Raw genomic sequence first — 26,337 nt, 5'->3', positions numbered from 1 at the left:
GTCTTGAACTCCTGACCTCAGGTGATCCGCCCCCCCTCAGCCTCCCAAAGTGCTGGGATTACAAGTATGAGCCCTGTGCCTGGCCCCCATCCTTTTATTGGTGAGAAGAAAAGGGAGCAAGACGAGGTTGACCCTTGCGACGTATGTGTGTACTGTCTCTGCCTCTGTACACACACACACATGCACCACAGATACACCACACACACACACAGCCGACACACACAGCCCACATACACGCACACACAATTTAGGATTTTCCCCCTTCTCTCAAAAGTCCTCTTTAACGTGATTTGTACTAATAAAGTTATAAATGTCTGGAGTTAGAAGATAGCCAAAGTTTTGGGTGGCGTAAGAGATAATTCATCCCAGACTCCACACCCCTTATGCCATGAAAACTTCACCTCTCCTTTTCAAGCTGAGAAACCCCAAATACACTACAAATACGTTACAAGGCAGCTGTCACATCACCATAGGCCAAGCAGAAGGCATTGTGGATGCCCTGGGTATATACTCTCTTGACACAGCGGTGACTGCCTACGCAGTCAGATTTGTGACACTGTGATTCTTTTTGGAATTCATACACTGGGGCAAGGATTGGAACCAAGGTTGCCAGTGAATGGGGCCGGCAAGTCTTGTTTTCAAGTTTCCTTGTGTGTTCCCATTCTGAACAAGGTGGTGGCAAGTTGATCCTGCCCGTGGGAATGCATTGTTCTTGAATATTTATATCTTTATATGCTCCCATTGGGATTTCTCCTTTCATAATGTCTGAAAAGAACTTGTTTTCATTAAAGCCATTTCCATTTCATACATTTTTATGCAATTTAGCGTTTATGGTGTCTCCTAACCAACATGGTTTGTTTTCATAAACACCCGAGAAGGTTTAAATAACATTTTCTCATAAATTAGCCCTCGTTTGCACAATTATTCAGTTATTGCATCAGGAAGACCCTCTGGAGTTTGATCTTGTCAGGAAACATATTAGCAGAAAATAGTGTGTTATTATCTAATGCTAATAATTGGTTAGTGGAAATGAGAAAAGAGGATATGTAATTGGGGTTCCTGTGGCTAACAAGATGTGAGCTATGAAAGCATTTCCAGGAGAAATTCCAGGGGTATTCCAGGAACCTGTTATTTACTTTTTAAAACATTTGATTCCCATTGAAAGGGGAGGAGGGCGCTGTTTACCAACACTGCTTTTTTTTTCAGAGCAAATCCATCTAAATTTCCTGAGTGGTAGCTAGATCCCCTGACACACCTAGCCCCTATGTTGTCTTGACTTGTCAGTCCCATTTTAGGCTGCTAACTTTCTTTTTGTAGGAAATATGTTGGCTTTTAAAGAGAGAATTACCTAGTACACATCACAAGTCCTGATCAGACCCTCTTCTCCCTCCCTTGATTCTGCCCAGTGATGCTCACAGTACACAACACACACCAATACTACTTCCCAAAGGCTGCTTGGGAGAAGGAGCGTCCCTTTAGCAAGAATCTCATTATAAGCACAGTATAATGCTGACTTCATTAGCTAGATTCACAAAGCTTTCCGCAGCCTGTGCTGCTTGAACCCGAACTTCTGCTTCATGTTCTTTCATAGACAGTCATTGCTGAGTAAGGTGGATGGCTTCTGTGTTATGCTTAAACATGTGAAATCAACTCCTGTTCTCTCAAAGTCATTGATGAGCATGGTTTTTCATGCTTGCTCACTGACTTGTCTGGAAAGATTATACTGTTAAGGACAGAGGTTCTCTCCGTTGCATAGGGAAATAATGGATATGAAGGTTGCAAGGAGAAGCTTCATTTTCCACCTGCTTGAGGTCGCATCAAACCTCATCCCTGTTGCGGGAAACAAATGGGAGTGATGGCTGGTGTCAGCTAGTGTATGGATGTCCTTGAAATTACATGTGCCTGCAAAAAGACTTGATTTAATGTTAGCCAGGTCTGTTTGAACTTCATTATTATTATTATTATTATTATTATTATTTTGAGATAGAGTCTTGCTCTGTCGCCGAGGCTGGAGTGCAGTGGCCTGATCTCGGCTCACTGTAACCTCTGCCTCCTGGATTCAAGCAGTTCTCCTGCCTCAGCCTCCTGAGTATGTGGGATTACAGGGGCCCGTCACCACATCTGGCTAATTTTTGTATTTTTAGTAGACACAGGGTTTCACCATGTTGGCCAGGCTGGTCTCAAACTCCTGACCTCAAGTGCCTGCCTTGACCTCCCAAAGTGCTGGGATTACAGGTGTGAGCCACTACCTTTTTTTTCCCCCCCCACATGCCTTGGTTAATATCTGAAGTTTGGATAATGGTAAGGTTAACCACTTCACCTTATTACTTTTCATCCCAGTAAAGCCTTGACCTTCACGTATAAAACTAATTTAGTGTCGATACAGTTAAAAAGTCAAAGCATCTCCTTTATTCAGAATTACCCATATAACTTCTTTTTTAATAACTTTATTCCTAACTTGAAAAAAATTTTTTTACCCTTTTTCCCTGTATTGTTTATGATACAATAATGAAAAAAATTATCTTGTTTCCAACTTCTCAATATTTGATGGGTACGCTCCCCCCACCCCAAAGGAAAAAAGAAACAGTTGACAAAACTTTGTTTTAGGCAACAAGCGCCTTTTGAAATGATGCTGCAAATTCCTATTCATGATGCCATATTCCTAAAATACTTTTTCTTGGTCATGTTGAACTTTTATTCAGTACAAGAAATCTTCGCCCTGTGCACGCGTGTGTGTGTGCGTGCGCGTGTGTGTTTATGTTTGTGTGTGCACATGCACGCATGCATGCAGCCTTTTCTCCTTGAATGTGACTTATTTTAATAAATTTACCCTTTTATTATATAATGGCCATGTCCAGAAATTCAGGCACATTGCTTCTGTACATGGAGAGTCAAGGCCCTAACGAACCCGCTCCTTGGTATTCTGCTAGCCATACAGAAGTGGAGTGTTTTGGAGGTCGACACAGCCCTTAGAAGTCATCCAGCAGCCAGCACCCTCATGTGCTGTGTCATGCTGAGCCTCAGGAATTCAGAGAGTACAGCGCTAGTCAGTGGGAGGGTGACAGTGGCAGTGACACTGACGCCCTACGCTCTGTCTGTGCTGAGGTCGAGGAGGGGTGAGCAGTGCTTTGTAAAGGTATGTGAAAAGGTGGCCTCTTTCTATGCTTGTTCTGTTTTGCCTTCTGTTCGGAGCCTTGTCTCTTTCTCAGGTGAGGTCTTTGAGGGCTGAGGTAGACTTCATTTCTGCATGCCTTGAGTGCAGAGATGGTGATTACATTTCAACTTGTGCCAACTTTGAGCAGAGTGGCTGTGTGGTATGGAGGTAGTAAGGGAAGAGGGAGGTGCTGTGTGTGACCTGGACACTTGCCATTCGTGACTCTAGGACATTGCCCTCCACATGTACTGATACCCTCACTCACACACACACACACACACACACACACACACACGCAAGTGTGGGCCCATACTCACACCTTGCCACTCACACATGCTCACATTAAAAAAAAAATAATGAGAAAAAAGGATTGCATAAATTTGCCATGTGAGTGATGATATCCCAGTCTGGGGAGGAACTGGCTTGTCTTTATGATAAAAATGGTAGCTTATCTGGAGCCCTGATTGCAGTTTCTTTGCCTTTGCATCAAGTTGACGGTGTATTTAAGATATAATTAGTTCCCATCAAAGTTACCTCACCTTCAGAGGTGAGAATTATTGATGGTACATAAAGCTGGGATCAGTGTGACCTGTAAAGACCTTACCTCTCTCCAAGGTTACATGTGTGTACGTGGGGTTGGTTGGTTTGTTTGGATGGTTGGTTTTTGGCATCCTTGTGTGTGAATAAATGATAAGAAATATGAGGATGTTACTTTCTCACCGATTTTTTAAAATTGTCAGTTCGTTACTTTGCTTTTTTAGTGGAATGGCCCTTAGCAATATCCTTCTTTTAGATGGATTTCTTATTGTTCCAAAGAAGCCACATTTCCAAAAGAAAATTCTTCCATTTATGCATAGAACCTTCAACTCTATTCTTTAAAAATCTAGGCTTTAGTTTCAGCTCCTTTTTAGCTGTGTGGTCCTGGACAGGCCCTTTTACATCTAGACTTGGAGGTTTAAAGAAAATCATAAAGAATTAGATTAGATGATTTCTAAGACTCACTTCATTTTAAAACTCTGATCTTTCAGAGACCCACAAATCCGTTCCCTCTTGCTGTGGAGGAGAAAATACATGAAAATTTGAATCCACATGTATTTGTCAGGGTTCTCCAGAGACACAAAACCAATAGGATGTATGTGTTTATGTAGAGAGATTTGCAATAAGGAACTGGCTCACCCAGTCATGGAATTCCATAATCTGCATCATCAAGTGTCATGATCTGTAGCTGGGAAGCTGGAGACCCAGGAGAGTCCATGGTGAAGCTCTAGTTTTAGTCTAAAGGCTGGAAGACTGGTACAACTGATGGTGTAATTCCTGTTCGAAGGTTGGCGGGGTTCGAACCCAGAGATACTGCTTTAGCTCAAGTCCGAAGGCAGTTACTCAGGAGGATGCCCCCTGATTTGGAGGAAGATTGGCCTTGTATTCTATTCCGGCCTTCAGCTGGTTGGCTGAGGCCTGCTCATCTCAAGGAGGGCCATCTGCCTTGCTCAGTGAATGTTAAATTTATTCAAAAATATCCTCAGAGAAACATCCAGAATAATGTATAACCAAATATCTGGGCACCCTGTGACTTAGTCAAATGGACACATAAGGCCAGGCATGGAAGCTCACGCCTGTAGCAATCCCAGCACTTTGGGAGACCGAGGCTGGCGGATCACTTGAGGCCAGGAGTTGGAGACCTGCCTGGCCAACATGGTGAAACCCCATCTCTACCAAAAAAATAAAACATTAGCCGGGAGTGGTGGTGCACGCCTGTATTCCCAGCTACTCGGGAGGCTGAGTCACAAGAATCGCTTGAACCCAGGAGGCGGAGGTTGCAGTGAGCCGAGATTGCACCCCTGCACTCCAGCCTGGGTGACAAAGAGAGACTCTATCTCAAAAAACAAAACAAAACAAAACAAACAAACAAAAAAACCCAAAAATACCCTGACACATAAAATTAATTACCAACGGAGTTTTCTGAGGCAAAGAGGAGTAAAGCTCTTGCCTTTTTCTTCTTGCCCATGAGGTTGGTTCAGATTCTTCTAACAGCCAATGGTTGTTGGCCGATTTTACTCTGAATGACACCTTTCTTTCTTTTTATTCAGGTCTCCCTCTGTCACCCAGGCTGGAGTGCAGGGGCACAATCATGGCTCACAGCAGCCTTGCTCTTCCAGGCTTAACCAAACCTTTCACCTTCTTGGGTAGCTACGGGCCTTCTGAGTAGCTACAGGCCTGCACCACCACATCTGGCTAATTTTTTTCTTTTTAAAAAAATTTTTAGTAGAGACGAGGTCTTGCTATGTTGCCCAGTCTAGTCCTGAACTCTTGAGCTCAAGCAGTCCTCTAGCCTTGGCCTCAGAAAGTGCTGGAATTATAGGTGTGAGCCACCGCACCCAGCCCTGAGTGACATTATTTCATACAAAATTCTCATCTCTGGAGGCCTTTGTATTTTTAGGGGTTTTGTTTTTCAAATGCTTTTCACCTCATTCTATACTGGTTCATTTTTAAATGTTTCCTGGCAGAGCAATTAGTATTTTCTGGCTTACTAGGTGCTATTCGATTGCATTAGCTTTTGAATATTACCTAGCTAGTTGTGGAGTGGGGCAGTAAGCTCATAAAGAAGCAAGATAGTGGAATACACAAATATTACTACGACTTTATGGATGGCACACCTGATTCTTGATCCATGTGACTGTGTTCAGATCTGGTTAGCACACAATGACATCAGGTGCTGAGCCACCAGTGAGACTCAAACCCAGCAGCCCTGTCAGTCTACCTTCTCTCTTAACTTGATCCAGCCTCATAACTTCACTTTCCACAGGAGGAATACACCTCTTGAGGTCCTGTGTCACAAATAGGCAGTGTTTCTGGAGAAAGCCAGGAGGCAGATTTTAGTGCTGGTTAGCATCTGTGGCCTCTACTTTCTGGATTTGGTGCATTTTGGAGACCACAGAATGACATGAAATAGCTCAGTGCTGCCAGTGGCGTTGACAGGGACAGAAGAGGTAAAGGAGGGCCCTCGGGGCAATCCCAGCAGGTGGGTGGTGGCTGAAGGTCCTAGTCTTCTTTCTGCAGAGACTGGCCACCTGCTTCATTCTTTCAAGAAGCGCCAAATCCCTACTTCAGTACTTTGCCTTGTAACAGCCCACTCATCATGTCAGGAGAATGAAACTCACGAGGCCTTCATTTACTTTTATCCTGTAACACCTCCAGTTTTTCCCACATCCTCCCTTGATTCGTGGATGGACAACTATGGAGGCCAGTCTGGCTGAGGTGACGACTGCTTCAGTCGAAATTCCTCTCTGTCTCCTCAACGCCAATTCAGACTGGCCTGAGCAAAATGAATGTATTGATCCATAACTGAAAAGTCCAGAGCGGTCAGGCATCAGGCATGGCTGGATCCAGAGGCCCATGTATTAGAACCATCTCTTTCCAATTCTGGGCTCTGCTAGCCTCCCAGTTGGTTTTACTGCACAGAGGTTTATTCAAGTCCAAAGAGATCTTATGTTTGTCTACAAGTCTGTGACCTTGATTCTGAACCTGTGTCTATGGGAAGGGGTTGCAGTGTCTGAGTGAGCTTGTACTGTGTAAACTTTCCCACTTGTGAAGCTGGGTGTGGGGTTCACTCCACTAAGCTACATGGCTTTAGAGTCAGGGGGCTGCCCCCTAAGTAGTTGGCAGTAATTGTTACCAGAAAAACCATGAATGGACATTGAGCAGAAAACTCAGCAGATGTTTATTTCCTGGTCTTTAGGATTTGTTGAAGAGTTTTTTGTGTGTTTGTTTTTTTTAAGAAAGACTCAAAGGAGGAGGGGGAAGAAACTATAGTTATTTTATCATGGTATAAAAAGATTTTGTAGTTTACATTTGAACTTTCTATAAGACATCTCCTACCCCCCTAAAATTGGAAGTCATTTATTAAGACTTTGTATTCTCTAAGAGGATTGGAAATAAATAATTAAGAACATTAAAGAGGACAGCTGGGGGGCGGTGGGGAAGTGTGGTCTTGAAGGGGTAATAAACCTCCTTCCGGCCACACACACACACACACACACACACAGGAAAGGAAAGCAGTGTAGCCCGGTAAGATAAGGTGGAGAATAAGGTTAGGGGTAAGGTTAATTCTACAAGTTCAAAGCCAGTAGCCCCTGATGCAATGCTGGACGTGAACTATAAATTTGGCTCTGAGGTTCCCAGGCATGGGAGAATATCTAGATCTGTACAGAGAGGTTGTGTGTGTGTTTAACATTTCCATAAGGTACAATTTCCTCTAAGAATAAAGGCCATGAGGAAATGCCCGTGGAAGATAAAGAAGAGCATGTGGTCTGTGGCAACCACGGATTCATTTCTTTCCCAACGCGTTCTCTGGGGCACTTGGGTAACTCTGCCTCTTTGCTCTCAGCATTGTGTTAGAAAATAAAGCAAGCAGGCAGGGATTAAACCCTCATGTTGCTGGGTTCCTTCTAGAAACAATTGGAGGGCTAACCAAGTCACCTTTGGTGGAAGGCAGTAAGGTGAGTCACTGCTGTGGCTGGACTGAATAGGATAGCCTTAGCTGTAAAATTGGGCTGATCTTTCAAATGGACTCATGCTTGCCTAATGACTCACGCTCCTGTTTACAAATCAGCTCTGTGAAGAAATGCAGAGTGGGACGCTCTGCTTCCCAGACGGAGACCTTAGACCTCCAGGGGTGGAGAACCAAGTACTTCCTCTGGTGCTCAGCTTCCCTTCCTGGGGGCAGATCTCTCAGCTTCTGGCAGTTAGTTGGTTGCTCTCAAAATCCAGACACAGGGTCAGCTGCAGCCAGCATGGGCCCTGGAGTAGTAGCTCCAGTTATGGGGCAGCAATGGCCGCCTCTCATTTTGGGAGCTCACTTTGCCTGTGGATGGTTTTAATCCATCTGGATAAACTTGGAGCCCATGGGAATACCATGTACTGTGGTAACCATGTACATTGCTCTAAAGACGTGGCTGCTGTTGTATAAATTTTTCCTTTATTTTTATCAATTTCCTCTTTTCCAGAGTCTTCCATACCCACTATGTCTACTGTGATAGTGAACGTAAAAAACATACAAGATGTTGGTGTTATCCTCAATCTCTTAGTCTTAATCCTGAACAAATTACGTGAAAAAATTGTTCATGGAGTTTTTCCTTGTATAAAACTTTTTGCAATGAATATAAAAGGCATAGCTATTTCTCTTTTTTAAAAAAGGAAAGTAGAATAATATTTCTTGGTTGCAAAGTCGCCCTTCTTGGACCCCAAGTTGTTTTTTACAGCCCTAAATTCTCTTGTTTATAGAGCCATAGACAGGCCAATGGGTCTCTACAGCAGGCACCTGCATGAGTTGACTGGGACCTGGTCTATATTACCCTCTGCCATTTACTAGCTGTGTGACCTTGGGCATGCTCCTTACAGTCTCTGAGTCAGTTTCCTCCTCTGTGAAATGGGCATGATACTACCTACCTCATAAAGTAGGTGTGAGGATTAATGGAGTAAGAGGCACACTCCTGTCCAGGGCCCCAGACAGGGTAGGCTGTCAGTAAACTGTAGTAGTTATTGTGACAGGGTTTGAAATTCAAATTAACACATATTTCTTGAGCACCCAAGGTGTGTGCTGCCAGATCTTTCAGGGGGTCCAGGATTGGTAGTATAGTTGCTTTTCTCAAAAGACTGTCGCCTGGCAGAGGAAAAGGTGTTAAGGTATGAGTGAAGACAGATCAACCAAGCATGGTGCTGCTTGCCTGAGATCTCAACACTTTGGGAGGCCGAAGTAGAAGGATTGCCTGAGCCCAGGAGTTCGAGATCAGCCTGAGCAACATAGCAAGATTCTGTCTCCACACACACAAAAATAAAAAGATTAGCTGGGTGTGGTGGTGTGTACCTGTAGTCCTAACTGTTTGGGAGGCTGAGACAGGAGGATTGCCCAGAAGTTTAAGTTCAGTCCGGGCAACATAGCAAGACCCCATCTCTTAAAAAAAAAAAAATCAGCTCCCCAAACAGCTGAAGTATTAAGTGGCACCATATGTAATTGTATTTTTGTGGGACAGAAATACCAGCAATTTCACATAACTAATAGATTCAGTAAGGTAAGTTGAGAGAGAAAATGCTAGCTAGGTGATTCTTGAGAGGCTCAGAGGAAGGGGAGGCCATGCCCATTAGGAGAATGGTGGGTAGGGGTGAGAATACAGAACAGGAAGGCTGCCTGGAGGAGGCTGCATTTCAGATGTTCCTAGAAGGGACCCTGAGCTGGATGGCAGGGAAATGGGAGAGTTCTGATTTGCGCTGGGAACTATAATCCCTCTTGCTTGGAGCTTCTGTAGAAATGTGGGTTAGGGTAGAAAGGAAGGCTGGGGGCTGTGTGTGCCTTGGTGACGTGTCCCCCTCACTCCCGAGCCTTACTCTGTTCCCCTTTCTTCCTGGCAGCAGAGCCCCCTCCCTTGCTGCACTCAGGGACATGACTGTCAGCACTTCTACCCCCCCTCAGACTTCACTGTCAGCACTCAAGTCTTCAGGGACATGAAAAGGAGCCACTCCTTACAAAAAGTTGGGGAGCCCTGGTGTATTGAGGTAGGTCTCGGAGCAGAATGACGGTATGAGATGAGTTAGCTCTGAAATGAAGCCGCCCATCCAAAGTTTACCTCTCTCTAGGGCAGGGCCCATCCACTGCGGTCCCTGAATTCTTGGCGGGTCACTGTCATTTCGGGTGCCATGATGTCTGGGTGTGCTGACCACTGATAGGGATATCATAGCCATAAAAACGCCTGTTTACAAGGAGAGGGTGGAGGGTGGTGCTCCCATGCTTCCAGGATGCCTGGCTCCCAGTGAAGGCCTCGTGATCCAGTGCCACACGTAACTTCCGTGAAAATGAGGAACACAACATTGTCCCATTAAACTTGGCCCCAGGAAGTGTCTCCTGGGACTCTTCACAGTTCGCAGTGGAGAAGCTACCACCTCAACTTCGCCTTCGTTACTAGTAATTTAGAACTTAAAGATTTTCTTTTAAAATTCAGGGTGCTGGAAAATGCCCGCTTTGCCTCGACAGTACCTCCCAGAGGCAGCCGTGAATGGCATTACTTGCAGGTGTTGCTCTCCAAGGACAGGAAGCATTGTTAATTTCCTTTAAATAATTCAGTACAACATCAATCCCCCACACTACTCAGTGCTTGGGAGTGGCAGTTCTCTTCAAATTAGTAGTCCTAAAGAAAAAAGAACATCTAGAACATGCTTTTATCTTGAGAAAAGCAAAAGTCAATGCAGATGAAAAATTTTCAAGAAACGCTTAGATTTAAACAGCAAATGATTTAGTACTAATGTTAGCTTTTAAAAAAAGAAAACTGAATATTTATGAACCGATTAATAAAGCCTCTGTTTTTAAAAACATTTATTGTATACCTATTGTGTGCTGTGCTATGTGTTAGAGCCACAGGAACAGAAAGCAGTGCCTCCAGCAGGCAGAAACCTGGAGTGATATATATGTACGTAAGTCTTGCTGTTGGAGAGAGAAAACGTGGAATAAATCATCTTTAAAAGTTTGTTCTGGCATAGGAAGTGATAAATAGCCATATAAGAGAACTAGAAACTGTAAAACTATATAAAGAAAATGTAAATACCTATATTCTTATTACCTATTGATAATCTCTCTGTTTTTTTTTTTGAGATGGAGTCTCGTTCTGTTTCCCAGGCTGGAGTGCGGTGGCGCGATCTCAGCTCACTGCAACCTTTGCTTCCCGGGTTCAAGCGATTCTCCTGCCTCAGCCTCCTGAGTAACTGGACTACATGTGCACGCCACCAAGCCCAGCTAATTTTTTGTATTTTTAGTAAAGACGGGGTTTCACCGTGTTAGCCAGGATGATCTCGATCTCCTGACCTCGTGATCCGCCTGTCTCGGCCTCCCAAAGTGCTGGGGTTACAGGTGTGAGCCACCGCACCTGGCCTTTTTTAGTTTTCAATTTTTTTTTTTTGAGATGGAGTCTCACTCTGTCTCCCAGGCTGGAGTGTGTGATCTTGGCTTACTGTGACCTCCACCTGCCAGGTTCAAGAAATTCTCCTGCCTCGTGAGTAGCTGCGATTACAGGTGTTTGCCACCACACCCGGCTAATTTTTGTATTTTTAGTAGAGACGGGGTTTTGCCATGTTGGTCAGACTGGTCTTGAACTCCTGACCTCAGGCCATCCGCCTGCCTCAGCCTCCCAAAGTGCTGGGATTACAGGCGTGAGCCACCATGTCTGTCTGATCATCTCTCAATATTTGGATACATTTCCAAATTTCTAATCATTCATGTGCACAAACCTTAAAAGTGTTTCACAAAATTGGTATTATACCTCATAAGGTTTTGCAAATTCTTTCTACTTTTAATTCTAGGAACACTTTTTGATATTATAACATGTGCCTAATTCTCTTTAATAACTTCATGTACTAAAGTGGAAATCCTCTGGTCCAACTATTCCCTGTTAGCCAAATGTGCATAAAACTGAAAATGTGGCTGGGTGCAGTGGCTGACACCTGTAATCCCAGCACTTTGGAAGGCTGAGGTGGGCAGATCACCATGTCAGGAGTTCGAGAGCAGTGAAACTCGTCTCTACTAAAAATAACGAAAATTAGTTGGGCGTGGTGGCACGCGCCTGTAATCCCAGCTACTCGGGAGGCTGAGGCAGGAGAATCGCTTGAACCCGGGAGACAGAGGTTGCAGTGAGCCGAGATTGCACCACTGTTCTCCAGCCTGGGCGACAGAGTGAGACTCCGTCTCAAAATGTTTCTGGAGTCTTTCAGATTTTCGCTGTCTTGCACGCTTGCCTCTGATCTTGCATGTTCTTGGGCCGTGCCTATGTCTTGATTACCTGGAGCTACTGCCTGTGTGTGTAAGGAGCGTGCCCTTTAACTGGCCTGGGTCTGATAGAGCAGGGAGGCCCCCTTTCTTCTGCATTAGCCATGGCCTGGTGGAAGATTTTTTTCAGTAGCCTGTAGTTGGTTCAGCTTTTAAAAGCATAGCTGTTCATTCTGGCTATTTACGTTAAGATGATATGAATATAGCTATTCTCCCATCAGAGCCTGGCACATGGTAACTCATTAATCTTTGGTTGGCGGCAGGAGGTAGATAAAGGAACCGGGCACCCATTTTAAGTATGAGGAAAACGAAACAGAAAGACTGGGTTTCTTCCTTATAACTCAAGATCCGCAGGAGCTGATTAGATCCCTGGCGCCAGTGACTGAGCATTTCTCAGCCTTGTCCTCAGAACCCAGCAGCATCTCCCAGGGACGTGCCAAAATGCCACGTTTCCAGGATGTCATCTAAATCTGTAAACCGTGAATAGGTGAGATATAAAGATGCCACTTAATGGGCTGTGCCACCTTGGGCAAGTTACCCGACTGATCTGTGCTTCAATTTCTCCATTAGTGATAAAGGTTCACATACGGGCTGTATATAAAGGGAGTGCTTGGTGAGAGAGTTGGTGGGCTTAGACTGGTGCAGGCAATTAGCAGGATTCTTGAGGAGTCACACCCTGATGGTGCGTCCGTGTGATGGGCCGGTCGCTGCTGGAATAGCTCAGTTATGTGTTCCCTGTAGGTTTTCATGGAAATTCACATGTAACATTCCTAGTACCTACTTCAAGAATTTTGGTGGTGGCTGGGCGTGGTGGGTCACACTTGCAATCTCAGCACTTTGGGAGGCCGAGGCAGGCGGATCACAAGGTGTCAGGAGTTCAAGACCACCCTGGCCAACATGGTGAAACCCCGTCTCTACTAAAAATACAAAAATTAGCCAGGCGTGGTGGCACATGCCTGTAATTCCAGTTACTTGGGAGGCTGAGGCAGGAGAATTGCTTGAACCTGGGAGGCAGAGGTTGCAGTGAGCCAAGATAGCACCACTGCACTCCAGCCTGGGCAACAGAGCAAGACTCCCTCGGTGGGGGGGTGGGGGCAGGGGAAGAATTTTGGTGATGTCTCAAAATCCTGATCCCACAGCATGGGTGTGATAGAAATAGCTCTGCAGAGTGTGGTGGGGACCTCCTGTGACTGGTCATAAGAACTAAGTTTGAGTCCAACCCTCACTTTTTTGGCAAGGTGCTTCCCCGCTCTGTGATGCAATTCCTGCATCTGCAAAAAAGGGGGTGGTCATGGGATATTCCCCTAGTCTGCTCCACTGGGTACCTACAGAGATCCCTTGACATTTAACACAGGCTTCCTGTGATCCAGGAACTATTGTAAGAATTACTGTAACTACCTCCTATATTAACTTTTCCAAACCTTGATAGCAACCTTATGAGGGAGGTGCTGTGATTATTCCCATTTTGCAATTAAGGTAACTGAGCCAGAGAGACAGAAAGCAACATCCCTGAGATCACACAGCTGAAGAGTGATAGCTATAAAATTACTGGTAATGAAGGGCCATGGTTATTGGCCATGGTTCAGAGCCGTGATACCAGCCATCTTCCACTTGTTCAGGGAGAACGTGTTTGATCCTTTTCTTCACTCAGCCACCTTAGGAGTTGGGAGGAAATTTTGGTTCAGGATACCTAAGTTCTTACAAGTCTCAACAGTTGTACTTTCTGTCCCATCCACATTTCAAATTCATTGTCCCTTCTCTTTCTTTCCATGTAATTCAGCCGGATTCGAACCCTTTAGATCCCTTCCTCTAGGGAATTAAGGTTGGTAGACCAGCTGAGTAAATGTGACTCAGAAAGTCAATATCCACCTGGGCAGGGATGAGTCATTTCTTTCTAGTTAGCTATTCATGTACATTTTAAAGCTCGCCACACAAAGTCATTACATTGAGGCTATTAACATGTTTAATAGTGACAATAATAGGGTGTGACCCATGGCATATAACCACATTCAGATAAGAAGAAAGTTTTCTTCTTTTTTTCTTCCTGTAATTGCTCAGTCAATACCATTTTCACGGAAATACTTGCAAACAAACTTTTAAAAAGTTCTTTGTCCAAACCCTTCCCTGATTCCTTGTTTCCTTCCTCTTCAGGGGTTCTATAAACTTTTCCTGATCAGTGGCCGGGGATTAGCGAGATGGTGCACTCTGTCCTTCTGATTTTGTGGTTGACCTACCCTTTTGCTGGTGTTCAGCCAGTTTTTATTGCATTTTTTGGGGGGTGTGTGTGCGCGTGCACACGCATGTGTGTATTTTCAGGAGGGGGCCACATTATTGCTGCTACTTGCTTGTTAACCTCTCAATCTAGAAATTTCAGGGAAGAAGAGACTTCCGCTAAATTTGCCAAGCTAGACGCATAAACAAGGAGTTAGCCATTTTGGTGAGAGGAAATGAAACTTTTCTTGGGTTTATTAGACCACATCCTATGTGGCTTATTATATGTCTGATTTCTAAAAAGCATGTCATCATGGTCAAAGTTTTATTTTTGCTTGTTAGTCATTTGAAACAAATATAGATATTGCTTCATTTCCTGGGTACTGTATTTTTCAGTACGTGATATGTATGGAAAATTTGGATCCACACAATGAAGTGCACTAGAAGGGAAGTATTTGCTAATTTATAAGTCTCTACATTATAACTTTGGATTAGCAAGCATTCTGCTAACTAAACATTTTCATTTATCTCCTACCCCTGATTATATAAAGAAGCAGATGAGACAACCAAAGAAATACCCCTCCAAGACAAAGTGAATATTTTGAAATACTTCCTCTCAGTCGTTTAAAAAATGTGATTTAAAAATCATAGGTGGGATCATACGATACATGCACTTGTTTTCTGTTTATTTTACATCTCTCTATACTAGAAACACTTTCCTATGTATGCCACAGAAACTCTTTGTGAAAGTACTAATGGTTATCTCTCCTGTGCCTTAATATGCTTAGCTGTTGCCCCAACGAACACAGACTGTTTCCAAAGTTCTGCTGTTGGCTGGGCACCGTGGCTCATGCCTCAAATCTCAACACTTTGAGAGGCCGAGGCAGGTGGGTCACTTGAGGCCAGGATTTGAGATCAGCCTGGCCAACATGGCAAAACGCTGTCTCTACTAAAAAAATACAAAAATTAGTTGGGCACATGGTCCCAGCTACTCAGGAGGCTGAGGCAGGAGAATTGCTTGAACCCAGGAGGCGGAGGTTGCAGTGAGCCAAGATTGCACCACTGCACTCCAGCCTGGGCAACAGAGTGAGACTCCATCTCAAAAGAACAAACAAACAAAACCAAAAAGCAGAGTTCCACTATTAATAGTGCAACTGCATCTCATGTGGCAGAGGGTGTAAGTTGCAAATAGTGAAGAGAGAGTGATTCTGGAACGTTCTATAATGCCCCCTTGATGTATGTGACCCCTCATTGCCTTGCATGTATAGCCCCGGATTGTTCTGTGCAAGTGGGCCAGCAAATTCAATTCCTTGTCACCCCCTCTCTACCCCAGTTCATGCTGACTGGGTAGGATGGCAGTTGGGACTACCAGATTATTTTAACTTTTTCCTTCCCCACATTCTCTATCTGCCAAATTTTTTTGTTGAAGTCTTTTAGGCTAAATGAGTGGACAAATTTTCTCTGCTGATCAACCACTGTGGTAGTGTCAGTGGACACTGCCGTTCCTCCCTGGGAATTTTTAATGCTTCAGTGAGGTCATATTCCCAGTGCAGAGGGAACATGACATAGCCCCACTCTACTTATCAGATGCAGAGCTTGCCACCAGGAAAACAGACGCAGAGAAGCCGGGATCATTTCTGGCCCCATTCCCCTCATTGTTCACCATTCCTTGGGCTGCAAAGAGATGTCATTGTAAACGCTATCCTTTTCTTTTCTTTTTTTTTTTTTTTCTTTTCTTTTTTTTTTTTTTTTTTTTGAGACGGAGTCTCGCTCTGTCTCCCAGGCTGGAGTGCAGTGGCCGGATCTCAGCTCACTGCAAGTTCCGCCTCCCGGGTTCCCGCCATTCTCCTGCCTCAGCCTCCCGAGTAGCTGGGACTACAGGCGCCCGCCACCTCGCCCGGCTAGTTTTTTGTATTTTTTTAGTAGAGACGGGGTTTCACCGTGTTCGCCAGGATGGTCTCGATCTCCTGACCTCGTGATCCGCCCGTCTCGGCCTCCCAAAGTGCTGGGATTACAGGCTTGAGCCACCGCGCCCGGCCAACGCTATCCTTTTCATTTTGTATACTAAGCAGGAAGCCCAGGCACTCTCCTCGAGGTCTTCCAAGGAGCTCATCCATGCAGAAGATAGGAGTATTCCTGCACCCTGCATCCTAGCTTCAGTGGGCCCACTTGACACCCGCTAGGGCACCGCAAGCTGTGCCCATGTCTCTCCACGTTAGTGGCTACCTCCTTTTTCCCCTTTCGTTGTGAGCCACGTATTTTCTTTGTGTCTCGTGTGACAAAGGTCATTCGTAGAGAAGATTTGGGCCTTTGGTGTGTGACATGGCATCCCCACAGTTGATTGTTTTGGCTCCTCCCCTTTTCTAATGCTGTGAGGTGACAGGTCAGTTTTTAATGGGCTGGTCTGCGTCAAGGGAGAGTATAAATTAGCCTTAAGACTTTGTATTCCGTACAGGGTCTCCCATATGAGAATACGCGGTTAGCACTTAGGGAGAGGGGCCGACGCTGCAGGGGTGGTTTTCACATTATCTGCCTATCAGTCAGTGTTTCTGTTGATGTACCTATTTCTCAGGTATTAATCACTTTTATGATGTCACCAAGGTAGACGTCTGGAATTTGGAAACGGAGAGGAACCATATTTCAGCCCAGACTCTGGAACTTAATTTACTCATTTTTATAAGGGCAGTGATTATTAGGCCAGCAAAATAGCAGATCTGAGTTCTTATTCTTCGTTATAAGGCCTGTCCTATGGACCTTATTGGAAAGGTATTGATTGCATCAGCTGCTGCCGGTTTTGCCAGGAGCACCATCATCTTTCACCTTTTACTTCACACCCATCCATGTTCTCTGTCACATCTCTGAAAGGCCGTTTCAAACCGGTTTGCATTAAGAAAAATCAGTAATTTCTTTTTTTTTTTTTTTTTTTTGTAGTTTGCTGGAAGCACCATAGAAGGCCAGATTTGCTTTTCCTGGTCAATGTCTGGCTTCTTCTACAGGGGCCAAAAATGAAAGGGGAGCAGCCATACCCTTTTAGATTGTGGCCATGTCACAGCGCACTCACAGCCAGCTTCAGGGGCCGGGGCAGCAGGGAGAAAGGCTCTTGGCTGGGAGGATCTAAATTAGAGGCCTGTTTGTATTCAGAATGAAAGTTTCTGTTTTGGAAAAGCCAGTTCTCTCCAGAGGGGAGGGTGGGGATGGGAAAGCAACGAAGACAACAGAGGAAGAATAAGTAAGAGGGGGAAGTGAGGGGGCATGTAGTGACCGCAGGACATGGAACCCCCCGCTCGGCTTCTGCTCCAACCCTACCGGTCACTGGGTCAGACAAGCTTAGCCTGAGCCCCGCATCACCATCCCTGTCCTGGTGGTAGCCTCTTGCTGTTTGGAAAAACAGAGTTGGGGGAGATGACAGTAGCTTGACTGTGATCTACACACAGGACAGGTTGGGAGGGGTCCCACACACTCTCACTTAGTGCTCATCCCAACTCCTGCCTGCTGGGTTTGTGGCAGCATTTGTGGTAAGCCTTGTGGTTCGCCAGGGGCCAGGGTGACAGGTGAGAAGTCCACTTGTTCGTGAGAAATGAGCTCCACTAGAAAGTAGGAGCAACCTGTAACGAACCAGGGGGAAGTCCAGTGTGTAGGTTGTCACAACTCACTCTCTCAGGACAAATTTCTTTCCTCTTGCCAGTTGTAGAAGAACCCGTGAGGAGGCCAGGTGCGGTGGCTCACGCCTGTAATCCCAGCACTTTGGGAAGCCAAGGTGGGTGGATCACCTACCCGAGGTCAGGAGTTTGAGACCAGCCTGGCCAACATGGTGAAACCCCATCTCTACTAAAAATACAAAAATTAGCCAGGCATGGTGGCAGACGCCTGTAATCCCAGCTCCTCAGGAGGCCGAGACAGGAGAATCACCTGAACCCGGGAGGTGGAAGTTGCAGTGAGCCAAGATTGCACCACTGCACTCCAGCCAGGGTGACAGAGTGAGACTCTGTCTCAAAAAAAAAGAGAGGGAAAGGTGTACCCTGGAGGGATTGCTTATGGCATCTTTTACTGGCTTCAGAAACACATGTCATGGCCTGATGCGGTAGCTCACGCCTATAATCCCAGCACTTTGGGAGGCTGAGGCGGGCAGATCGCCTGAGGTCAGGAGTCAGAGACCAGCCTGGCCAAAGTGGTGAAACCCTGTCTTTGCTAAAAACACAAAAATTAGCCAGATGTGGTAGTGTGCCTGTAATTCCAGCTACTCGGGAGGCTGAGGCAGGAGAATCACTTGAACCTGGGAGGTGGAGGTTGCAGTGAGCCAAGATAATGCCACTGCACTCCAGCCTGGGTGACAGAGTGAGACTGTGTCTCAAAAAAAAAAAAAAAAGAAAGAAGAAGAAGAAGAAACACATGTCGTACCTGAAGGGAAGATAGGTCCTTTCCCTGCCCTTTTTCCCCATTTCCTTGGTAGGGGTAGCAGTGTTTGGCACAGGCTCCTGACCCTTGTGATGTAGTGGTATGTTTGTTTCTTCTTAGACCTTTCCTGCTTAGGACAACAAAATCTACAATATCCAGGTCTCTGTTGGGGCTTTCTGCACTGGGGTCTTCCCTGGTCAGGTCACTTGCAACTGTTTTTCAAATCTGCATTCACTGGCATGCAATTCTGTGCCCCTGATTTAAGGTATGAGGGTCAAATGTGAGACGTGGGATTTTTATTAAAAAAATTGTATTTTAGGCCGGGCTCGGTGGCTCCTGCCTGTAATCCCAGCACTTTGGGAGGCCCAGGTGGATGGATCACAAGGTCAGGAGTTCGAGGCCAGCCTGGCCAATATGGTGAAACCCCGTCTCTACTGAAAATACAAAAATTAGCCAGGCCCACGTGGTGGCATGCACCTGTAGTCCCAGCTACTCAGGAGGCTGAGGCAGGAGAATCGCTTCAACCCAGGAAGCAGTGGTTGCAGTGAGCCAAGATCATACCACTGCACTCCAGCCTGGGCGACAAAGTGCGACTCTGTCTCAAAACAAAACAAAAAATTAAAAAAAAATGTATTTTAAAGTATATTGTGATTATTGACTTTTTCTTTTAGTTTCTAGTTCTATGAACTGTAATGTAAATTCGTATTATTGTCACCACATAGGACCCAGAACGGCTCCATCACCCTGTACATGTCCTGTTGCTGCCTTTGTGTAGTCACTGGAGATGTGGGTTTTATTTTTATTATTTTCTCCATTTGATAGATAGTGCTGACTTGATTCACTTCATCCATTCCAGGGCTAATGTTCACTGTTGATTGTCAGGGGCTCTGCTCTCCTGTTTCTCCAGCCCTCTCCAGCGAAAGAGATGTAACTACAGTGCCATGGTTGTCAGCTTGTTAGTTATTGGCAAGTCTTGGTTGGATTTTCTGTTCTTCATTGTGGGCTGTCCTTGCCCGTACACCTAGCACACTCTGGGCCCCTTTGTGGATTTATGAGAATTCAAGCTAATTCCAACAGTGGCCAAAGAACAAAATAGTGAGGGAAATATGTTATTGCTAACTATGTAGTCCTCAGAGTGAAAATGACTTTGGGAGTATTCTACTTTGAATTATTTATTTTACTCTTTCTCAGGTGTCAGGACAGATTTTCAAGATTTGGGCATAATGTTTAAAATGAAGATGGTATGTCTGTAGATTTTATTGACCCAACTTGGTCCTCCCAGGCTGTCCTCACCAGCCCCACGACTTAGATGAAACCAGGAATGGCAAGAGGAGAGCACCCAAGCCGCCTGCACCAGTCCTCATTGCATCCCCACCCAGGCTCTGGAACGAGCTGCTACACGCACAGGAAGACCAGAGCTGCCGTCTTCCTGGCTGTTGTTCAGAGCTAATGCTTTCTTAGGGAAAAGTGCAATGTAGGGCTATGTGTGTGGTGGAGATCTGCTGTGTGTGCTTGTCCTCCCCCTGGGAAATGAGAGGTGACCTCTGAGGTCCCAGCTCAGAGTGTCACACTCGAGTGAACAGTAGATGATGCTTCTGCCGTGTGTTTTGCTGGGGAAGGTAATAGCCATCGCACACATGTAAATTCTTGTGTAATCCAATTCCTGTCTTTGTAATTACTTGGAGACTTGCCATCGCAGCCAATTGAGAAGTGGGAGCAGTGACCCTGGGCAGAAAGCAGAAATTGGAGGGGAGGGGAGAGGCGGGGAGGTGGCATCCAGAACACAGTTGTAGCTCTCCTGGCTTTACAGCATCTAAAATCACTTCAGGATCAGGAAAAAGCAAAAACATTATAACTGCCCTCCACGCAAGTACCCCAGCTTTTCTGTCCCAAGTGCCCGCTGCCTCTGTCTCTCTTTTAGCAGGCTGGAGGAATTCTCAGCGTGGGGTAGAGTCAGGTTATCCGTGACTTAGCTGAGAGGAAGGACTTTTACTGATAAGAAACTCCCATTGTCTGGCAACAGGTTTCTGTAGAGGAATGTCTTCCAAGTGGGAGAAGAATGGTTTTCATTTTTAACAACCACACACTCTAAACAAAGCATCCCAAGCGCGGGTACCTAGCATAGAAAGAACAAAGAAGCCAGGAAACAAGTTGCTTTTCAGCATCCTCATTGAAATGATAGGGTATTTTAGAAAGTGGGTGGCATTCTTTCCACAAGTATAGCAAGTGTCACTGTGGGGTCTTAATTCTCTCGAATATGCCTCTAGAAAGCAGAAGGCAGAATGATCAGCTCTGCTCTGAACGTGTTTGCCATTTGTCTGATTGACGTTGGAGACGTGATGTCACTTCTGCAAACACCCACGTGAGAAGGTGTATTTTTTTTTTTTTTTCTTATTTGGGTGACAGATTGCATGTTAGGGCACTAAAAGATGAAAGGACTAAATATTTGCTTTAGAAAAACACAGTGGAAGATTCTCTCATCCTCCCCACTGAAAACTGATGGGCTTAGAATGCCATTAACTGAAACGACTGTCTGCAGTTAAAACTTATTGCGACCCTCTGGGCATGATTAACAAGTCAGGTGGAAAGGGAAGGTGGAGGAATATACGGATTCTTTTTTCATGTTGTGTGGAACAGGGCACTTTAGTTGAAATTGAGGTTCAAGTTAGCCAAAAGAAATTCCATCTTTCGGCCAGGCGTGGTGGCTCACGTCTGTAATCCCAGCATTTTGGGAGGCTGAAGTGGCTGGATCACCTGAGGTTGGGAGTTCGAGACCAGCCTGACCAACATGGAGAAACCTTTTCTCTACTAAAAGTACAAAATTAGCCGGGTGTGGTGGCGCATGCCTATAATCCCAGCTACTCGGGAGGCTGAGGCAGGAGAATCGCTTGAACTAGGGAGGAGTAGGTTGTGGTGAGCTGAGATCGCGCCATTGCACTCCGGCCTGAGTGACAAGAGCGAAACTCCATCTCCAGGGGGAAAAAAAAAAATCCATCCTTCTTCAATGTGTATCTTATCCTTCTCAGTGTTTAATAGGATGTTCTACTCAATGAATTGGTTTCCTCCCTATAAAAAGGAGCAATTTGTTATTCCTTCTTTCAGATTTAATGATAAAGTCATAATTCTTGCGAACCTTTTGAGGAGGATGTATCTTATCGCATAAGAGAGTGGTTCACGCCTATATTGTCAGTGCTTTGGGAGGCCAAGGATCACTTGGGGGCAGGATTTTGAGACCAGCTCGGGCAACATAACAAGACCCCATCTCTAAAAAAAATTAGAAAGTTAACCAGGCATGATGGTGCCTACCTGTAGTCCCAGCTACTTGGGAGGTTGAGGCAAGAGAATTTCTTGAGCCCAGGAGTTCGAGACTGCAGTGAGCTCTGAGTGAGCCACTGCACTCCAGCTTGGGCGACAGAACAAAACCTTGCCTCTTACAAAAAAGAAGAGAGGGGCTGGGTGTGGTGACTCACGCCTATAATCCTAGCACTTTGGGAGGCCAAGGCGGGTGTATTGCCTGAGCTCAGGAGTTTGAGACCAGCCTGGGCAACATGGTGAAACCCCATCTCTACTAAAATACAAAAAAATTAGCTGGGCGTGGTGGTGTACGCCTGTAGTCCCAGCTACTCGGGAGGCAGGAGGCGGAGGTTGCGGTGAGCCAAGATCGCGCCACTGCACTCCAGCCTGGGTGACAGAGCATGACTCTGTCTAAAAAAAAATAAAATAAAAAGAAGTGAGAAAGAATGTGGTTTTGGTACTCGGTGTCTAGGATGTCTGTTTAATGGGATGGTTAGGAGCGTGTGCTCCATACTCTGAGCTCAAACCTTGGCTTTGCCTCTGACCAGCTGAGTGACCATGTGCAACTCACTGTTTATGCCTAAGTTTTTGTATCTGTAAAACCAGGAAATTATTATGCCTATCTTCACTTATCAGGAGATTTGAATGAATTACAGTATATAAGGCAAGTGACATACATGGAAACTGGCAAACATCTGTATTTTTTTTTTTTTTTTTTTTTTTTTTTTTTTTTGAGACGGAGTCTCGCTCTGTCACCCAGGCTGGAGTGCATTGGCACGATCTCAGCTCACCGCAACCTCCGCCTCCTGGGTTCAAGCGATTCTCCTGCCTCAGGCTCCCGAGTAGCTAGGATTACAGGTGCCCGCCATCACGCCCGGCTAATTTTTTGTATTTTTAGTAGAGACGGGGTTTCGCCATGTTGGCCAGGGGGGTGTGGAACTCCCGACCTAAGGTGATCCATCTTCCTTGGCTTCTCTAAGTGCTGGGATTACAGGCATGAGCACCTGGCCATATCTATATTTTTTAATTCACTTCTTTGATTTGGGAGGAAGGAAACTTGAACCCTCTTCTTAGTAGCAGTGGGGTATGCTTTAATGTTAATACTACACACCCTGTGTTAATTCACTATCCTTCTAGCACTGGATTAAACTTTTCATAAGTATTATTGTTTCACCGTTACAGCTACCACTGGAGAGAAAAACCAATATTACTTAAAATTTGTTTAAATAAGCTAGTCGCTAACATGTACTGAGCACTTACTGTGTACCAGGCTCTGCGTTAAGTGGTTTTCATATATTAACTCATTTAATCCTCTGGATTTGTAGGAACCATTTTTTCCCCCTCATTTTATAGAGAGGAAAACTGGTGCAGACTTTTTTTTCCTTTTTAATAATTTGTCCTTGGTTCCACCGAGTGTGATTGTTAGGACTGGGATTTGAAGCCTGGGTTTTCAAATGTTGTCCAAACCAGGCTGCCCACCTCCCCATCAATGACAACCTTCTGTCCTGTAATGTGGAAGTGGGCCCAGCTGTATGAGAAGCTCAGCGTACACAGATGCTGTCCAGATACGCTGGCTTATGATCCTTGTGGAGAAAAAAATCTTTATTACCGGAAGTTGTGGCTTCTGAGCCTCTCTGCAATTGGCAACATAGATTTTTGTTTTGTTTTGTTTTGTTTTGTGTGTGTGGTTTTGTTTTTTAAATAATTAAAAACAGTTCTACAATTGTTACCACCCACAGTAAAAAATTGCTTGGATCCCGGGAAGTAAGAAAGAAAAAAAAATTAGGCTTTGGTAGAATGATTAACAGGGGGCTTTAAAGGGGAAAGTCCACTTTGGAGCGTGAGCTTTGGATGTGCAGATGCTGGGACCCTCGTGTTTTTCAAGTCCCCCATTTGCCTGCATTGAGAATCAGATGTTAATGGTGGTTGCCAGTGATAGGAGGGGTTGCAATGCGTGAGATGGCTCTGGGAGGAAACCCACATTTTTTCGTACTTATTAATGGTATGTCTTTTGTGCGAGTGGGTGTGAGTACTGAGAGCATCAAGTGTATGTTTGCACAGTGTGTGGTCCTCGCTGCTGTATTCCACTCCCCATGATGATGGGCTACACTAGAAGGAGAAGCAAGCCTTAGCACGGCTTGACAGTTTCCATTGTATGGACGGAGTCATTGAGGCAGGAGCAAGCCAGGCCTCATTCCAGGTCAAGGGAGCTGGCTCAGTGTAGCTGGGGCTCTTGGTTTCTTAGGACTGTGCTCTGATTATCAAAGCTACGCCCCCACTTGTGTGGGAATGAAATCGGTGCCCTTGCATATATGTTGTTCCCCTGACTCCCAGCCCCGTCCTGAGAATTAGGATGGGCCGGGGTCTGAGTTCAATGCCTTTGGTCCAGTCAGATGTGCTATTCATTGGCGATCCTTCCCCCATGGTTTCAAGACTGTAAGTGGTCACATGGGCAAAGAGATGATTTCCTAATCCTCGTGGGAGCTTGAAGGATTTGCCTTTGTTAAAGGAGGAACATCATGCTGGAGGGGTGTCTGTCTATGTGTCCCACTTAAACCACACTGCTTTTGACTTCTCCTCTGTGATGATTCCCAGGCAGCCTCCTCTTGCCATCCTGACTTGTTTAAATTTATGGGTTGTTGGCAAGCAATTTTTTGATGCTATTCTTCTCATAGCCAGAGGCCAAGATCCCTTGTGGAGCAGTGCCTGAATTTAATAGATGTCATCTGGACACCAGGGAGGGGCACTGAGAAGCACTGGGGGAAAAGTCTTAGAAGTGAGATTTTACCCCTAACGCCGTCTCCCAGCCTCTTATTTATCCTTTTCAGGGCAATGCAGCCTGTGATTTTTTTTGGTGGTACCATAGTGTCGTATACCATACTCTACAATTCTAGGACAAAGGACACAGTGTCCTAATGGTCTTGCAGATGGCCTAAAATACATATGGTAAGCCACTTATTTAATTTGATCTCAAATATCTCAGCATTACTGAGCTCTACACCTGGATGTTTATAAAGCCTGAAGATCTGTTCCCACTGCTGTAACATCAGGTGACACTCAACACAGTTCTACTCTTCTGGCTGTCTGGGGGCTTGGGTCCCAGGCTAGGGTCTAAGGCAGACAAGACAGGACCACCCCATTAGCTTGGTACATGAGGATTAAACAGTTCCTCGAAGTCATGGGATGAAGGAGAGCACAGTTAAGTCGGCCTCCGCTTATTCAAACATCAGATTGCTGACTGATAACCTCCCTCCCTGCAATGTTGGCAGGAAGCAGAAAAGAAGGGGAAGATTGTGAAAATAATTGTTGCAAAGGCCATTAACTTGGCTTTGTGGGACAGACATGTAGGTCTCTCTTTACTGCTTCTGAACACAAATTATGGAAAAGCATGCACAATAGGTCTCGTTAACTTCCAGAGTGACATGACAGGGACTCCAGTTTTTGGGAGAGCTTGAGTCTATTTAGTAAAATGTTATTGAGGACTTCTGTGCCAGGCGGGGCTCTGGTGTTGGGGACAAGGGTGTGAGCGAGAGGACTGAGGTGTTGCCTTTAGGAAGCGTACTGTCTAGCCAGGAGGAACGACTTGAGTCGAAGTCGGCTCCCATTGGGCCTCCTAGGAAGTCCCAGTTTGCTCCGAGGCCTGCTCCTGTCTGGGAAGAAATCACCTTGAGAGCTTCTGGGATTTGGAACTCCCTGCCTGGTTGGATCCCCTCCATCTTCATGTGAGTCGTTTTGGTAGTGAGGCTGCCCAAGAAAGCCATAGCACAGGGACATGTGGTGGGCAGGTCCACCTTCGAAGTTTTGGGAGTTACCATGGCTGTTGTTCTGACTGCAGTCTAGATGCTCCTAGGTCCATTTCCCTCCTTTTTCACTGCTTACTCCTGCCTGGTGACCAGGGAGGTGCCCCCGCGCTTCACCCGCCTAGTGGGGTTTCCCACCACACTTCCAGTTCTTCCTCATTCAACATCAAGTCTTCGCTTTGCCGTTCTTCGAATCACGAAGATCCTGTCTGCCAAAAGCATCCTGTCCGCCAAAAGCATCCTGTCCAGGTTCCAGGCAGACAAGAGTCTCTGAGCATTCCAGGGTCTTACAGTTTAGAAAGAGGAGAGAGCAAAATAATCTTAAAAGCACGGTAAGCTAGAGCTATTTGGAATAGAGCAAGCAGCCCTTGGGGCTCTGGCAATTGATGTTTGTAATTAGTATCCTGATTTATTAAGAAGAGTTAGTTGTCTCCAGGATTAAAACAAAAGAAAACAAAACAAAAAAAGAGATTCTCTAGGGAGATTAATTGGGACTGTCCTGTGGGTAAGGAGATAGTAAGAAGATAGCAGTAAGTGGAATGTTACCTAACAGGTAAGGTGCAAATGGGCTCTGAGGTGTTCCCTTGAAACCTGGGCTTCTGACACAAGAAAAGTAAAATAACTTAGGTCAGGGAAATGGACCCGAGTGCACTGAGAATATTAATGCAAACAGACCC

At 45.4% G+C, this 26,337-nt stretch overlaps 1 protein-coding gene and 1 long non-coding RNA gene across 51 annotated transcripts in view; both read left to right on the top strand.

The window, feature by feature from the left end:
- The window catches only part of LOC105467983 (transcription factor 7 like 2), a 218,729-nt gene that overhangs the window by 130,567 nt on the left and 61,825 nt on the right, over positions 1 to 26,337 (top strand). For 25 of the 50 annotated variants that reach the window (XR_011607626.1, XM_071069103.1, XM_071069105.1 and 22 more), the window contains one exon: positions 9,560 to 9,703. The exons of 21 other annotated variants lie outside the window; for them this stretch is intronic. Coding sequence is in view for 28 of the 29 variants with exons in the window: in XM_071069103.1 (XP_070925204.1) it covers positions 9,560 to 9,703 (144 nt within the window). In the remaining variant the exon portion in view is untranslated. The remainder of the gene's footprint in view (positions 1 to 9,559; positions 9,704 to 26,337) is intronic. 4 more of the 50 variants (XM_071069102.1, XM_071069110.1, XM_071069137.1 and 1 more) reach the window with 1 other exon arrangement.
- On the top strand, positions 9,710 to 22,513 carry LOC139356185 (uncharacterized). Its single transcript, XR_011607628.1, has 2 exons — positions 9,710 to 10,611; positions 12,224 to 22,513. It is a non-coding gene; the product is annotated as an uncharacterized lncRNA (long non-coding RNA).

Source organism: Macaca nemestrina, chromosome 9 (genome assembly GCF_043159975.1).
Source record: "Macaca nemestrina isolate mMacNem1 chromosome 9, mMacNem.hap1, whole genome shotgun sequence".
NCBI classification, from domain to species: Eukaryota; Metazoa; Chordata; class Mammalia; order Primates; family Cercopithecidae; genus Macaca; species Macaca nemestrina.
The sequence above is the reverse complement of the archived record's forward strand: the minus strand, read 5'-3'. Positions and strand labels throughout refer to the sequence as shown.